This window comes from Empidonax traillii, unplaced genomic scaffold (genome assembly GCF_003031625.1).
Source record: "Empidonax traillii isolate 1590-97213 ecotype Southwest subspecies unplaced genomic scaffold, ASM303162v1 scaffold738:size396264, whole genome shotgun sequence".
Classification (NCBI taxonomy): Eukaryota; Metazoa; Chordata; class Aves; order Passeriformes; family Tyrannidae; genus Empidonax; species Empidonax traillii.
Genome location: NW_020955931.1, coordinates 194,700 through 210,915, shown reverse-complemented (window position 1 = coordinate 210,915; position 16,216 = coordinate 194,700). Strand labels below are relative to the sequence as shown.

Genomic DNA, 16,216 nt, shown 5'->3' with positions numbered 1-16,216 from the left:
TTTAGGGAATAAGGAGAGAACACTTTCTGTTCATTAAATCTAACTGGAAAGTGCTTGAGATGTCAAGTGTGAAAACAGAGGCTGAGAGAAGGGGAAGGTTTTGATTTTATTCAATTGGCTGTACAGTTTATCAGAAATTTGCTGAATTTTGACAATTCTCAGTGCTGTTCATAGTAAGATGCACCACAGAAGATGTGGCCAAACCATAAGGAAACCAAATGGAGTACAAGGAGATGGAGGAGGGATTTGTGGCAGCGTCACAGACAGGTGAGAAGACTTCTCCTTGGTGGAGAGGATCTTAACAGTAGGAATAGCCCCCAGTGTTGACTCCACCTGCTTGTTGAGATTGTCTTCCCCTCCTTTTTTTTTCTTGGGGGGAATTGCACTAGTTTGAACAAAGGCAGGACCTGATCGGCATTTTGGGTATTTCAAAGTTTTGTTTATGACACTTTATAGGAGATTAGTCCTTTGTCTACTTGGAGGTGCTTTCATCATCAGTTAGATGCTGGGTTTGGGGTTTTTCCTATTTTTGGGTGTGAGTCTCAATGTGGCTACACTGTGCACTCTCCTGGCAGCCAAACGTGGTTCCTGCCTCCATGGCAAGGGCTGGGGAGGCTGCTGGGTGATAGCAAGAACCCATGAGTTTACAGTGTTGTTGTGTTTAATCAGTCTGGTTTGCTTAAAATGAGGATGGGACAGCCTGTTCTGGGAGAGGGACATCAGTCCCCAGCACAGCCCCGAGCAGTCCCCAGCTGTAAGGCTTCCCCTGCCTGGGCTGCCTCGGCTCCTTTGCGTATCTTTAAATTACAATGTGCAGGTTGTTAGTGTGCAGCTGCCACACGGGGATATTGTCATGTGAGGAGCTGCTGTAAATCCAGCGCATCAGCAGACACATAATCTGGAAGATAAGTCGTGGTGACATGTACCCGGGAGCCCATCGGCTCCAGATGGCACGATCTGCTCGTCTGTCATTGTTACACCGATCGTGGGCTTTTCCTAATGCATCGGCTGTGCCGTGGCCTCCCTGCCACGTGGCTGGAAAGAGGGTTCTGGTGGGCAACAGCCTCCCTGCTGGGCTCTGCCAGCACCAGGCTCTGCTGTGTTGAGTTGGCTCCTCCACGGTGTCCATTGTCAGTGCTCCTGCCTGGACGTGGCTGTAGAATCTATAGAATATAGTAGGTGTCCTTGTGCTTTCTGGAGTCACACTTTCAGAAAAGACAATGATGATTTAATGTTAATATTCATGCCTGTGTTAGGTGATATTATATCTATTCAAATACACATTCTGAGCAATAAGAGGATCCCTATTTTCCTGCTGACTGTTATTCCCAGGGCATTTCATCGTACCAGACTTGTTCTGAGATGCTCGAATACCCCCGGCTTGGTTTTCCCTGTAACACCCAGCGGTGATGGCAGCAGCTCTGAGGACATTCTGTGCCAGACCAGCTGTCACTGGCAGAGGCCAACACCTTCGTGGGAAGCAGGAGTGAGCCTTAAATAATTATTAGACAAGAAAGGGGCTAATTTGATAATGAATAGTTTGACTGGCTCTTTGCAGTAATGTGGCACCTGCTGTGGCAGAGCTGTTTCTGTAAGAACGCTGTAGTAACTTATGTCCAACTGCAAAAGGATCTTTTCCAACTTTGCCTTGCTGGTGTTGAAAAGTGGAAAGGAGTTTACATGGATTAATAGGTCTCAATCAGGATGTTTCCAGCAGGAGCTGAGTGCCAGTTTGTTATGGTAGGTGAGTGGGAGGAAAGAATGTGAATTTGTAAGTGAAACGAAACAGGAGAGGAGGAATAAGTAGAGGTAGGGAATGAGGAGGGAGAGTTTAACTTCGGGATCTGGCATAACCTGTATTCTCCTTTTGTGTGTGAGTCCATGGTCACGTCATCTGATGATTTCACATGATGTGAATTCTCTGCTTTGAGAAATGACAGAAACACAGAAGGGAGGTTTTTCAGAAAGAGCAGGCTGGTGCCTCCTGAACAGGCATGAGCTTTTGCAGTCTGGATTGTGGGGAGTGTTAACATCAGTATGAGGATTTTAGATTGTGTATCAGGAAAATTTATTCACAGAAAGGGCTGTGCAGCCCTGACACAGCTGTCCAGGGCAGCAGTGGAGTCCCCATCCCTGGAGGGATTTAAAAACCACGTGGATGTAGCACTTGGGGATGTGGGTTAGCAGTGGCCTTGGCAATACTGGGGAACAGCTGGACTCAGTGGTCTCAGGGGGCTTTTCCAACCTTATATACCCTCTGATTCTGTGAGCAACACTTTTCTGAGCTATTTTCCTTTTCCCCAGCAAACGTTATGAGGTTGTTGCAGGCTCACAGGAGCGCGTTGTCTTTCAGAGCCTGGGCTGCACAGTGTGGCTTCTGGAACATTTTGTTTTTAGTTTAGACAACACTGAAAAAGTTGCACTCGGCCCCCCAGGAGTCCTAATTAACTCCGTCAGGGAATGTGCACTGGAATCATTAAATGTGTGTGGTTGGGTTTAGCTAAGGAGGAAGGAACATCGCAAGCCACCTGACTACACGTAATTAAGTTTAAAGCATGAAGAGTTAATCCTGCTGTGAATTAAAATTTGTGCCATTTCAGTGTGAACTCTGTATTTCTCAGTATATGAGTGTTAAAAGTTGGTAGGAATTAGTGTAAGCTGTTATTGAGCCGAACAATTGGAACGAGCTGAATGCTGGAATACGATTGGGAGCAATACTATTATTAGCACTTGTGTTCCTGAGTTGGTAATGATCGCTTCGACCTGCCACGGGAACAAACGATGCAGTAATTAATCCACTGCATATGGCAGGGCAGCTGCATTCCGTGAGCAGCATCCCTCTCACTTGGCGTGAATCACAAACAAACAGGATCCCGGAGCGCGGAGTCACGACGGAGGGACCGGGCTTTGCCGGGGACTTTGTCACTGGGGGGCTGTGGACCCTGCTGAAGGGATGCTGGGCTGTGTCACTGGGCCTGGCTTAAGACAGGTCTCTGGTGCTTAACCAAACTAAGTACCAGGCAGGTGCAGTGGAGTGGCACCTCTGGGAGAATCCTTGTCTCATTAGAGTGTGTCGGAAAAGCCTCCCGTGGATTCTGCCAAAATAACCCCGAGCTCTGTCACTGCCATTGTGTGTAGAGTTGAATTTGGACCTTAGAATGCCCAAACAATGGTTCATGGACCTTTTTTTTCTTTTCTCATTGTTCCTGCTCTTTCTTTCCCTGGGAGCTGCAGGTGCTGCCCCACAACCAGCAAGCTCTCCAGCCTGGGGATGACACGTCTGCACAGTTTCCATGGGGAACAAGAGCCCCTGTGCTGCTCCCATGGGTGGCACAGCATGAGGACGCTTGGGGCTGCAGAATGTGCTGTTCAACAAGCACCACAAAGACACAGTCAGTGCAATTCACTCCGGGTCAGAGATGGTGCCAGGAATAGAGCACTGTGTCTTCGGTGACATCGGTGAGGTGCTGTGGTCCCCTCCGTCCTCCCTTGCACCTGCCCTGTCCTTCCCCCTCCTCTGCCTGCACACTGGGCTTAGATCTTGATTTTGCTCTTTTTCATCAGTTCTGGTGATGATACTGAAAGTTCCAGTCCCTGGAGGTGCTCCAAGGCAGGGTTGGACAGGGCTTGGATCAACCTGGTCTAGGGGAAAGTGTCCCTGCCCCTGGCAGGGGGCAGAATGAGACGAGCTTTAAGATACCTCCCAGACCGGTCTGGGATTCTGTGATTCTGTTAAAGATCTTTTGCTTTGTTCTTTGGTTTCATGTGCCACTTTGTTTCCCCTTGGTTGAATCCTGTTCCTGGAGGCTGGAGGCTCTAATGTGCTCTCTGTAATCCAACATTGGCATGTGCCACCTCTGCCAGTGCAAAACACAGCAGGAGCACGATGCTTGAACACGGCCCTTGTTCTGTGGTTCAGTGAGTAAAACTTGCTGTGGACCCAACAGACAGCAGCAGCCTGGGCATATTCTATATTCTGGCTGACAGCTTGCTGGGAAAAGGCCTTGGCAAATTGCATTTCATTTGGGAATGTGGAAAAACAGAAAATTGAATGTGCCAGCAAAAAAATGTCCTTTTTTTAAAGTCACGTTAAAATCTGTTTATTTTGGAGGTATTGAGGTAAACAGCAGAAAAGAAGGAAAACCATGACCTGCTCCCCACTTCGAGGCCAAGGGTGGTAGAGGTTGAGCTCCAGGCCAGACAGAGTTTTCCCAAGCCAAGGTAGTGGTGTTGGAAAACTGGGAATGTTCCCTTTGCAGTTATCATTAAAGCTTTGCTCAGGTCTGTGGGAAGACCAGGCAGAAGTCGGTCTGTTAATTTTGTCACTGGGTGCAATTTATTAAAAATGGAAAGTCAGGGCACATGGTGGAGACTGTGGGAGCAGCATGAAAAATGCAGACGGTTTAAATTTGGCCTGTCCTCACGTGGAGCAGAGCTTAAAAATGGAAACTGGGGAGGGGAGCACATGAAGTGTATGGTAATTCTTCTATGGGATGAACATGACCTATTTCTGTAAGTCATCCTTGGCTGCCAGCTCTAAGAAATGAAAATGTATTTTCTGAGCAGTGAATAATTTAGCAACTCTGAAGTGATTAACATAGAGGAGAGGCTGGAGCATGGAAGGTACTGTGCTTTTGGAGTAAAATGTGCTCCTCGGCAGGACGGCATCACAAACCCTTCGCATCCTTTAAGTCCTGGGAATTCACTCAAAGGAGGCTCCTACTGAGAGAAAATCCAGGATTCAGGCTTGTCTCATCCTCAGGGCACAGGTGAACCGAAGACCTGGGGAGGGGGAGCAGTTTGTAGTGTCAGACCCTCAGAGGTGGCTTTGTCATGAGTCAACTTTTGTTTAAATTGTGAATTGAAATGATTCAAAGAATTAACGTCTTGTTTCATGGTTTCCTGTGTACAGTCAGGACCACAGGGTGAACCAAGCTCTTTATTTCTGATATAAAACCTGTATTTCTCGCACTGCAAGTTGGGGAACGCTCAATGGAACTATTACTGTGGCATAAATGTGAAAAGAATCTGTCCTTGTTGTGTTAGACAGGACTGAACTGTGGTTAACACTTTAAAACGGAGCCAGAACGGCACAACTCGGCCTGCTCCTTGCCCAGGTGATTTGTGTTTCATTGTCACAGACAGTACTAAAGCTTATATAAAATACTAAAGCAGAGCTTTACCTGCCCCAGGGTAGCACAGAGCCCAGTGGCTCGGACAGACAGAGGGGCCTGTGCTGCTGCCTTGCCTTTCCTTCTGGAAACGTCAAACAAGGCAATTAAGTTTGGTTGGTGGAACTGCTTCCCCACATAGCCGTAAAACCTGCCATTAATTATTTCCTTCCTTGTCTTTGCAAGAGAAGCCAGCAGAGCTCCCTGCTATGTGTACCCAGGGTAAGCTGAACCTGCTGCCTCCAGCTCCCCATTGTAGTTTTTGCCCCTCCACCACAGGCTGCGAGATGCTGATCTTTCCCTTCTCTCTTGGGGAATCCCTCCCACATCACACTGGAGTGGCTGCCATGGGAAAAGCCAAACAGGAAAATGGCTGTTGGAGAGGCTACTGTAAGACCAGCCTGTTCTAGTCCTCCTGGTTGTAGGACCTCTCTCTTGTGTCGGGAGGAGAAAGGCTGTGCTGGTGTCCTGGATGAGAATCCAGAGGCTCTGGCTCTCCAACAGGCCTTCAGACACGTCCTCCTTCCACTCAGATCTGGGTTTGCATAAGCTCAGCTGCCAGCCCTGCTGGCGTCCTGCTTCCAGAATTCATCCAGCATTGCTGGATGGGCTTCAATATTTTACAGTTCAGCTGCAGCTTGAGGGTGCAGGGCAGGTTTCCTTTTTGGATGGGGAGGCTGAGGAATGCTGCAGTATCCATTTTTTATGAGTCAGCAGGTCTGATGAGGACAACTGGTATGAAGGAGCAGCCTCTGCGGCAGGGATGGCTCCACAGAGCCCCTGCCAGGAGGGGAGCACGAGGACTCGGCACCTTCCGTTCCCACCCATTATGGTGTTATGGCTGGTACCAAAATACAGAGATGTACTAGTTGTAGTTAAGGGAGGACTTCTGTGAAGGGCCTGTGGTAACATAAACCCTCTCACTTAAAAGCATTTATTGGAGTTATGTTTAAGGACATGAGTGGTTGAACTGGGGTCCCATGAGGGTCCACACACACCCTGTAAAGGGGGAAAAAGCCTTCACCAAGAGGATTTCCAAATAAATATCTTTCTTTGATTTTAAAAGACTAAACTGACAGAGGTTAGATTTAGATATTGGGAAGAAATTCTTCCCTGTTAGGGTAGTGAGGCCCTGGCACAGGTTGCCCAGAGAAGCTGTGGCTGCCCCATCCCTGGAAGTGTCCAAGGCCAGGTTGGATGGGGGTTGGAGCAACCTGGGATATTGGAAGGTGTCCCTGCCCATGGGAGGAGATGCAATGAGAATGAGCTTTAAAGTGCCTTCCGAGCCAGTTCTGTAATTCTATGAAACATCGAGAAGTCCTGATTTTAGAAAACAAAAATAAACAATTCGAATTGAAAATTAGGTGTTTTTCTAAGTAGGGTGTTTCACAATCCCCAGAAGTTTATAAGCTGCTTTCCAACACACAGAGATGATCTCAGTTTGGGTGTTTAACCTGAAATTCAGATATTTCAGATGAGAAATGAAAAGTTTATTTGGGGGCTAACATTTAATTTGGTGTAACTGTTTTTTTCTATTTACCTTTTAAAATGAAACTGCAAAGAGGCCTTATTGTGCCAAAAAGTGCTGGCATGACTAGTTTTGAAAACATTCCAAAAGAGACACTTTTATATGTTGTAAACAAATGAACTGGGAAAATTACTTCAGATCCAGCCTGCCTTACAATCCTGGTTTGGAATTAATGTGTCTAAAACTACTTAGCTTTACCAAGGTGTTTTCTGTTCACTTTGGGGGGTTTTAGCAGTCCCAGCCAAGCAGTCCCTGAACACAGTACAGCCTCAGTCTTTCATGAGGCACCTAAACTCACCCATTTATCATTTCTAACATATGCTGCAGACACATTAAGTAACATCCAGCAGCTGTTTATTGCAAACATTATGTTACTATAAACATGTGCTATAAAGGCTTTTTTTTTTTTTTTGGTAAATAAATTTTAGTTCCTTGAAATAAAATTTTCTAAGCTGTAGAAGTGGGGAGAAAAGGGCAAAAACCCAAGTAAAGGCTGGCCCTGGGATTGCTGCTGTGAGGCAGAAGCTGATTTTCCTGTCAAATCAGCCCTGCCTTGTGGGTCCTCCTGTGGCATCGCCTGCACCTTGGTGTGGATCTGCCCCAGGAAACAGCCCGAGATTTGTCACAGCGGCACATCCAAGGAACTGCGTTCCTGTCGCTCCTGGTAGGGCTCTAATTATCAGTCCTTTCAGCCCAGATCACACGATTCTGTGATCAAATGGCTTCAGCTCTGCTTCATACTCGGGCGCTGGAGAAGTTTGATTATTTGCCAGGGAGGTTTTATTCCAGCTGCATATGAAGTTTCCCATCCCAGGTTGGTGCTGGTTCTGCCCCAGGAAGCCGCTCGTGGAACGGGTGAACGTGTGCCCAGGTGTGCTGTGTGCTGGTGTTCGGGCAGCGGCTCCTGGAGCATTCCTGGGGCAGGAAGGTTTGATAGTGGGTGTCCCTGTCACCTGCCAGCACAGAACCTGCTGGGGGACATGTGGATGCCCTGGTCTGAGAACCCTGACCCCAGCTGGAGGCACGTGGCCACCTCCCACAGGTTACATGGCAGTGTTGATATGAGTGGGGGTGAATTTCTGTGCCACCTTTACTTTTCCAACACCACCACCACTCTGTAATTTGCTGGGAAGCTGTTTAATAAGCGGTACCACCATAAAATGGACCATTTACCAGGGAATTTTGCTGAGAGGCAGTGCCCTTTTGGCAATACCAGCTGGACACGTGGGAGCACAGAGGAAACAGAACTGTCTTTGGAGTTGGCCCTGGAGCACTGGTCACTCATGTTGGGTTCTTGGGGGGGCTCTGGTGACTGTTTGTGGGGCTGCCCCACAGCCAGCCCTGAAAACACACCTCACCCTGAGCTCTGGGAGGCTGAGTGCTGTGAGAGCTGGGTGTGGGGAACAGCCCTGGCTGTACAGCTACCTGTGTGTGAGAAGCACATCCCTGTCTCTCGTGCTTTTGACCAGGACCACCAGGAACTCTAATCTGCACCAGCAAGGGCTCCGCTGAGTGGTTAATGAGTGACCTGGTGGCCTCCCTGGGTTGTTGTTGCACAGTAACATGTATTTTTCTAATAGAAATAGCACTTGTGGAGCACAAGGGATGGCGTGCTGGAGTTTCCTTTTCTAGTGCCTTCTGAGCTCACTGATGGAATTTAGATGAACACACTGTGTTCACACTCCTTTGTAAGGGTTCCTGACCAAGATGGTATTTTTTCACTAATTAGGAATGGTTTCTGGCCAATCCAAACATTTTTGTACCCAGTATCAATAACCCACTATACCTAAACTGACTTTGCAGTTGCTTTGCACGTTGCATTTGATTCCTTGTGGAGTCAGAGGGATTCATTTTTAATTATAGAATAACTCGCCATTTTTACATGACTTTGGAGTTGTTTTCTAATAGTGTGTTTGAATACGTGGTCTCAAAGGGGTTCATTTGTAGCACTGGGCTGGCATTGTACCTTTAATTTCTTTCATTATCTACCAGCATTCCCTGGATTCCCGGGTAGTTAATGCTCACTTGAGGTTCCTGACAGTCATATTACACTGTATTTCCATTTTCCTCACCCATGTAATCTTCTCTGTGGATATGAATAGGTAAAACAGATCAGCCCCAGACGCTGGAGACCGAACACGCTGCTTGGGCTTTCTCCAGGGACAGAAAGGAAAGCAGTGGTTTCCTGCACCACACTGAGCCCTCTGGTTAGAGAAAATGGGATGCCTTGTGTTCTAAGAGTTTCAGGCTCGTGAAAGACTGCTGATATCACACCTCACTGCCCTTTGCTCCCTCTCCCCATCAAATATCTGTGCTTTAGCTCACCTCTAACCACAAATCTCACTTTTGATCTTCGCAGGTTCATCCTCCAGTTTGGAAGCTTTTCGTACTGAGTCCCCCCATCCTTCCTGTTGTCTTGCCCCTCTCTCCCATGCTGTTTCTGCCAGGCTTACCCTTTTTTTAGGAACATTTGGAGGTCTCTGTTTGCAGCGGTGCCGCCATTTCCCTTATGGACTCTCTGCCATCCTTCCCTTCTCTGCCCCATCTCTGTTTTTAGGCCCTCCCTGTGGCTCTAAAGCTTCTCCTAATCTGTTAGGATCCTGCTGGGTTCCTTTTTGTTGTCCTTTGTCTTTCCCCACCATGCTGCAGGGCTGCTCACCTGCTCCCTCCATCTCCTCCCGGGGGCTTGCAGGGGCGGCCTCACCTTCCTGCACCAGTCCATGGGTGGTGACGGCTTTGGATCAAAGCTGGAACTCTCCTTCCTGCCAGATGAAACTCTTGGCGTTTTGTGGCAACAAACTTGTGGTTTCTCTGGCCACAATTTAATGTTTGTACATCGATTGCTGGGGTGCTTCCTCCAAGCTATGTTGTGGCAATACAATAGGTAGACAAATGCTATTAATTATGCCAACATACAGAAATACACTGATAGAAAGTAGATCATGTCATGCTACACTGACACACTTGCTGTTACGAAACTCAAAAAGTAATTTCTTAGGTCTTTAGTGTTGAAGAGAATCAGCCTTGGAGTTAAATGTCCCTGTTATTGATGAGGCTGCAAAACGTGCACATGAAAGAGTGAAAGGCTGACTCGATCCTTAAAACATGATTTTTAGTTTGCTAGTTTCCCCAGATTTGAGGATATTGGAGACTGGGTTTACTAGCTGCATCCCTGTGCTTCTACTCTTGGACATTAATACCAGGTCCTGATGGACTCTCACTGAGTGTCCACTGTGTATCTGAAATTCTATGGTAGTTTAATCTTGCTAAACTTTTAGATATCCTCTAAATAAATGAAGGATAATCAGCAGAAATAATGAAAAAATTCATCACTTTAAAATAGTAAAGACAAACCCCTTATTTTTTTGCGTCTCTCATTCTTCTATATAAAGAAAAAGAAACATACTCTTCATTCTCTTTCTTTCATTGGCAAATGGAAGCTGTGCATCCAGGCTGCTTTATCCCACAGTACATCTTGTGACTACAATGAGATCTTAATTACAGAGATGTCAGTGCAGCACCTGGCACTCTGTTGTGCTGTGGGCAGGGCCGGGCTCTGTGAGGTTTGGGGAGGTCCCACGGGCACATGGAATGCTGCCATCCTGCTTGTCATGTGTTCCTGGAGCTGGAGAACAAATCCACGCCACACTGAGCAAAGCCAGGTCATGGTATTCATCTTTATTTGTGATTCACGGTTTGTCACTCGGTGCCAGGGAGAGCCAGGAAGAGGCACGTGTGTCTCTTGTACTTATGTCCCACGGTTCTGCTCTTCTATGAAGGTGCTACATTGATAATGAGCTGCTGTAGGAGTCAATGGGAACAATTTGGGAACAATTAGTGTCATGTTCTCACAGGAGCTAAGGCAAAACCCCTGGGGATATCACAGTGCAGCAGATGGCATTGGGCTGGGGTGTGAGTGAGTGTCCTGGCTCCGGGGCACCTCACATTTGCACATTGCAGATGGATTTGGAATAGAATGGAGCAAAAGAATAGAATATTTTCAGTTATAAGGAACCTACAGGGGTCATCTAGTCTCGGTGTCTGATGCTTCAGGGCTGTCCAAAAGCCAAAACACACTGTTAAGGTCATTGTCCAAACGCCTCCTGAACACTGACAGGACTGGGGCACAACCATGTCTCCAGGAGGCCTGTTCTAGGGTTTGGACACCCTCTCAGTAAAGACATGCTTCCTAAAGCATCCCAGGTTTTCATGTTCCTCTCCCACTCTCGTGAGTTCCTCCAGTTAGTCCTCCAGCCAAATCCATTTCTGTACCTCCAGATTGTGGCTGTCAGAGCCGTGCCATGTGAAGTCACAGCAGCGGGTAAGCAGGGCCTGTGAACGGGCAACAGCTGCCACCTCCTGCTCGCTGCCACAAAAGCCTCCACTGGCATCTGTGACTCAGGCCCGTACCAGTCACCCCCAAATCATCAGCGCTTCTGGCTGCGGGTGAGCGACAGCTTTCTCCTGTCAGCTCGGAGTGGAGCCTCTGGAGCACATGCAACTGTTCCAGGCAGGTTCAGGATTTCTATTTTAGGGATAATCACATATTCTGTAGTGATAAGTTGTCATTTTTAGAAATCCAGTGTGCTGTGCACAAAAAGCAACACACTGCTACTATGATTTTCTTCCTCAAATGTTGAGGTTTGCTTTTTCTTTAACAGGATCATGGAATCATAGAATTGCTCACTTACAAGGAGTTGTCAGATTGCTGACTGAATCCTGCAGAAAATACTGGAACTGGAAAACCAGTCAGTGCCTGTTTACTAACATCATCTGAACTTCCCATCAGCAGAACTGTGTATTAATTTATTAAAAGTGACATCTCTGCTGACAGGTTCAAGGGCCTGGTGAATATTCATATCTAGGTTTGTTTCCTGCTTGCTGACTTGAGCAGGCTTCCCAGAGCGGTTGTAGTCATGGATACATGGAAATGACACTTTGGGGTTTGTTTTCTCAGTGGCAATGCTTTTATACACAATATTCCAAACACTATAATAAAGAATTGTCAAAAGCTATCCTGGAGCGATGGCAGATCATGAGCACTTGCATGTGGTTTAATTGCCAAGGAAAGGCTGCCCTTCAAAGGAGCTCCTTGTAGCTGGGTGTCCTCTTGGAGTGCTTCTTAGAGACAGAAGGTCAATCAATGGATTTGATTGCACGTGGAAAACATTTGATCTGTTACCCCAAATGCTTCAGCCAGAAGATTTCAAACAGAATATTTACGAAGAAGCTGTAGCTGCAGTTTTGCATCGCTCACTGCAGCCCCTCTAACAGGGGTGGAAGGAAAATCCTCAGTAAACAACTGCTTAAATAAAAAGCTCCAAGGAGAAGGGAGGTAATGAGGAGCTCACACAGCACCCGTGCAGCTGAGCCTTTCCTCCAGAGCCATGGGAGGCCATCAGAAGGATGGGGAGGGGGTACAGGTGTCCCCATGGGGTTTTTCATGGAGACTCCTGGAGCAGTCTGTGGGAGATCAATAGAATCATTAAGGTTGGAAAAGACCTCCAAGGTCATTGAGTCCAACCTTTGACGGATCACCACAATGTCAACTAAGCCAACTAAAAATGCACCAATTGGTGGTGTATCTAACCTTCAGCGTCGCTGGTGGAGCGAGGTGGGAGTGTGGGGAGATAAGGAGTAGGAGCTGGCCCAGATTCTGTTTTCAATTTCATTTGGCGAAGTTTTCTGAGCTCTCCTGTAGAAAATGTCCCACGAAAGCGACAATAACAATATTTTGGATATAAGCCTAGCACAAAAGGGTAATAGGAACTCCATGGGCATGCGTGGGCTCTTGATTCATCCTCAGAGATGGCAGATGTGCATTTATTTGAGATCTGGGAGTGGGACTGGTAATATTTATAGTGAATGCTTTGCTCCCACTCTTCCTGTGTGATTTTGGTCTCCACCGTTGGTCAAACACGGGGTCAGTGCTCACTGTTGACCATCTCGTGCATCATTCGCACTGAAAATCCCCAAGCCCATGCCAAGCACTTCTCTTTCTCCAGAAAACTGGCATGGAATGCTGAGGGCCCCCTGCAGGGTCGAGGTCTCATGGTGCACTGTCAAGGGCTGACAGAGGAACCAGAGATGGTTCAGCTCAGTCCACCAGCGAGCTCCTCCATACTTCGTCTTCTTTATTTAAAATTGATACTAAATTAGATGACAGCAGTACTTTAGTATAAAAATAATTTTGTTTGCAGCAGCTGCCGATCGAGGCAGTGGGGAGGTGTTACAGCTGCACGGTCCTTTCTTGTCATTGCTTCTCACCCTGGCTCTGGAAAAAAGAATGGATCTCGTCCAGATGGGCTTGCACATGAAGGGAGTGGAAGGCCATCCCTGTCCTCCAAATGCTGCCCTTGGGCAGCACCACCAGCAGGCCACCCTGGTGTTCAGCTGTGTTGAACGTGCATGGGTGTCTCAGCGCAGTCGTGTGGAGTGGAGCAGTGTCCTGTGTGGGGTGTGGGGCAGGGGCTCGTTGTGCTCCCTGCTCTGCCACGCTCAGAGTTTGCCCATGAGCTCTGAGACCCCTCCTTTATCCACACAGGTCCAAGCTGTATTTTAACTTGTGCTAAACCACTAATATAATAACCTCACTGAACCCTCTGCCAGCTCCCTCAAGCAGGTGAAGAGAGACTTGACCAAACAACTGCTGTCCGGCAGCTTCCCCAGAGGCAGAGACTTTAAAAGCTTAGCCAGTGCTCTTAGTTGTCTCCCTGTCTTCTTTTAAATGCAAGATCACTGCAGTAAGCATTTACAAATTTAAATTCTTTTTTCTTTACCTTGTAGTGAACTTTGACCACTTCCAGATTCTCCGGGCGATTGGGAAGGGAAGCTTTGGCAAGGTAGGCCTGAGCGCTCGGTCTTGTGGGGTTTATCAGGTGTCTGCTGTTATGTACTTATGGGTTATTGAAACAATAACAGGACTGAGATAGGCTATTTTTTTATATTTTTTATGATGGCTTCTCAGTCAACATAGGAAAAATGTTCAGTAAAATACCTTGCTGCCATTTGGCGTTGCTTTATTTCTTGGCATCTTGGTGAAACAGTTATGTTTTAAACCACCAGCACAATTGTGACCATTTCACAGCAAACATTCATTACAGTTTGTTTCCTGTGGGGGTGTCTGGATTGTGAGGGGGGCAGTTAGTCAGGAAGGTGCTGGAAGTTGTCCTGGGTGATGGACTGAGCTGGCACACTGTGGTCAAAGGGGTTCTCTGAAGTCCTGGGCTGTTTTCCCAGACAGAAATGAGTTATGCTGAAGAGGTTTTATTGTTTATTTTTACCAAGTTTTTTTTTTGCCAAGCATGTGGGAAGAGGTGGGAGGTGATGATCAAAAAGCTGGATAGCTCTGGAAATCAGTTACTGGTTGGTTTCCTAGTGTTAGTCCTTCTTCATTCCCTTTTTCACTGACTCTCACTTGGTGCCTGTGTAGGTGACTTTGCTGTGTCTCTCATGGCATTTCCACCCTGAGTTTGCACTGCCAGCACAACGTTCACTCTGTGTGTGCACATCAAGGCTTCATTGTGCTCGTTTTATCCCGTGTTTTACTGTGACCCAGCAGTGGTTGTGTCCCTCTGTAGCTGACTCACCTGTGCCAAATGGACAGGAGCTGTGGGAGCATCAGCCCCAGTGATGATCCCTGAACTCACTGAATTGGGTTGTCACCCTCTCAGGGGGTGGTTGTGTGGTGCAGGGCTTGTGTGCAGGACCGGGGCTTCAGGCAGGGAAATGGCCTTGGAAATGGTGTGAAATGTGTGATATCAAACCTGTGGAATAGCCCAGCCCCGCTCAGACAGTAACATAAGTGTCCCCAGACACTGGTAAGAGAAACTGAGGACAAGCTGAGCCGTCAGGGAAAGCTGTACCTGCTCATGCTTCCTGCTGGTTGCGTCATTTGGCCGATTTCTCCAATTGTGTTTTGTTCAAAAGCTGATCTCATGAGGGTGAGAAAATCTGAACCTGGCTCTGGAGGTGACCTGCCCTGTCCTTTGCCTTCTCCCTCTGCCCGGTACAACCTGACAAGGCAGCGTCCCACCAGGCCATGGCCTCAGGAGCAGCCTGACCTGCTGTACTTGGATGGCTGGAAACTGGAGACTTTGCAAAGGCGGAAACTTCTCAGCACATCTGAGACCTGTTTGGCCAGAAAAGCCCAAACTTTTACTGATTACTGGAAATCTCTTTGAAAATACTTAAAATGTATGAAGTAGTGTCAGTGTTGAGTAACAGCAGCAGCACAAAACCCAGCCACAGTCTGGGTGGGTAGAGACCAGCTTTTCTGAGAGTCAGGAGCGAGGACAGTGTTAGTCACAGCTCTGCCATTAGTGCTGCTTGCTAACGAAGCCATTTCGTTACAGCCTCAGCGAACTGACGAACACTGAGGTATCTATTACCCTGCTTTGGCACAATCCACCCCCGTGAATTCCTGCTGGGCTGCGATGTGAGCCCGCATGGGACTTCCAGGGCTAATGGAAATGGATTGCCAGCAGTGTGTAAGGCACTGAGGGGGTGGTTTGAAATAGTCACCCGTGTTTGCAGCCATGTCCCTTAAGCAGGGAGAGGCAAAAGCTGCCAGCAGAGCTCTGTCAGATTTCTGAACTTCTGTTAAATGATGGTGAATGATTAAATACCAGCTCAGATCCTTCCATGGGGCAGCACTATGAGGATAAGGCAAAGAGCAGAGGAAAGTCTCCCCAGATACTCCTGGTGAGAACAGGAACTCTCTGTGTGAGACCGAGTGACCAAACACTAACTCAAAATCTCAAAAAGAGGAGATCACTTTTTTTTTTTTTTCCCTCCAAGCTGATATGAGAAAACTCATATTTCCAAAAATAGTTGTCCAGAGAAGAAAGTTTTATTCTTTTGAGCAGAACCACTTGGAAAATTAATTCTGCTGAGAACGTGAAACGGAGAAAAAAAAAAAATTCTTGTCCCAGGGCAGGATAAGAAGACTTTGAAGAGAGCTGCTCCCCAAGGCTGCTCCTCGTGGCTGCTCACTCCTCTGTTTATGTTGCAGAAAGGTTAAGTCTAGCACATAGCAGTCTATCAGGCATCAGAACTGTATATACACTTTCAACAAAATGCTGAAATGATTCATCTGTCATCTTTCTGGATAATTATGTCAATATGCTGAATTTCCTCTGACACTGAGAAAAGCTTTTTGCATTTACTAAGTCATTTACAACTCGCATTTAATTACAGAAAATATAGAACTACCTACCTGGAAATTTAGGAGCGATTAAGTTGCTTTGGTTGATTTAACCACTCTCTGCCCCCATTCAGGAAGATATTTAGGAGCCAGTGTCCCATCCATCTCCAAGTGGGGGTGTAGACCCTCAATGTGCATGAATGACCTGTGGAATCTGACGCTGTGTGATCCCGTGGTGAGGGGACCCGGGACCAGCACCCGTGGGGGCTTTGGGCACAGCATTTCCTTCACACTCACCTTGTGCACCCCTCAGGACAGACTGTGTGGTTGTTGGTGCAGGAACTGTAGGAAAGAAAGGAGAAAGGAAGTCAG

General features: G+C 47.3%; 1 protein-coding gene across 1 annotated transcript in view; it reads left to right on the top strand.

Moving 5' to 3' along the window:
* STK32C (serine/threonine kinase 32C) overlaps positions 1 to 16,216 on the top strand; it is a 64,184-nt gene that overhangs the window by 22,444 nt on the left and 25,524 nt on the right. Inside the window, exon 2 of the mRNA XM_027900559.1 lies at positions 13,486 to 13,541. Within this exon, the coding sequence (XP_027756360.1) occupies positions 13,486 to 13,541 (56 nt within the window). The remainder of the gene's footprint in view (positions 1 to 13,485; positions 13,542 to 16,216) is intronic.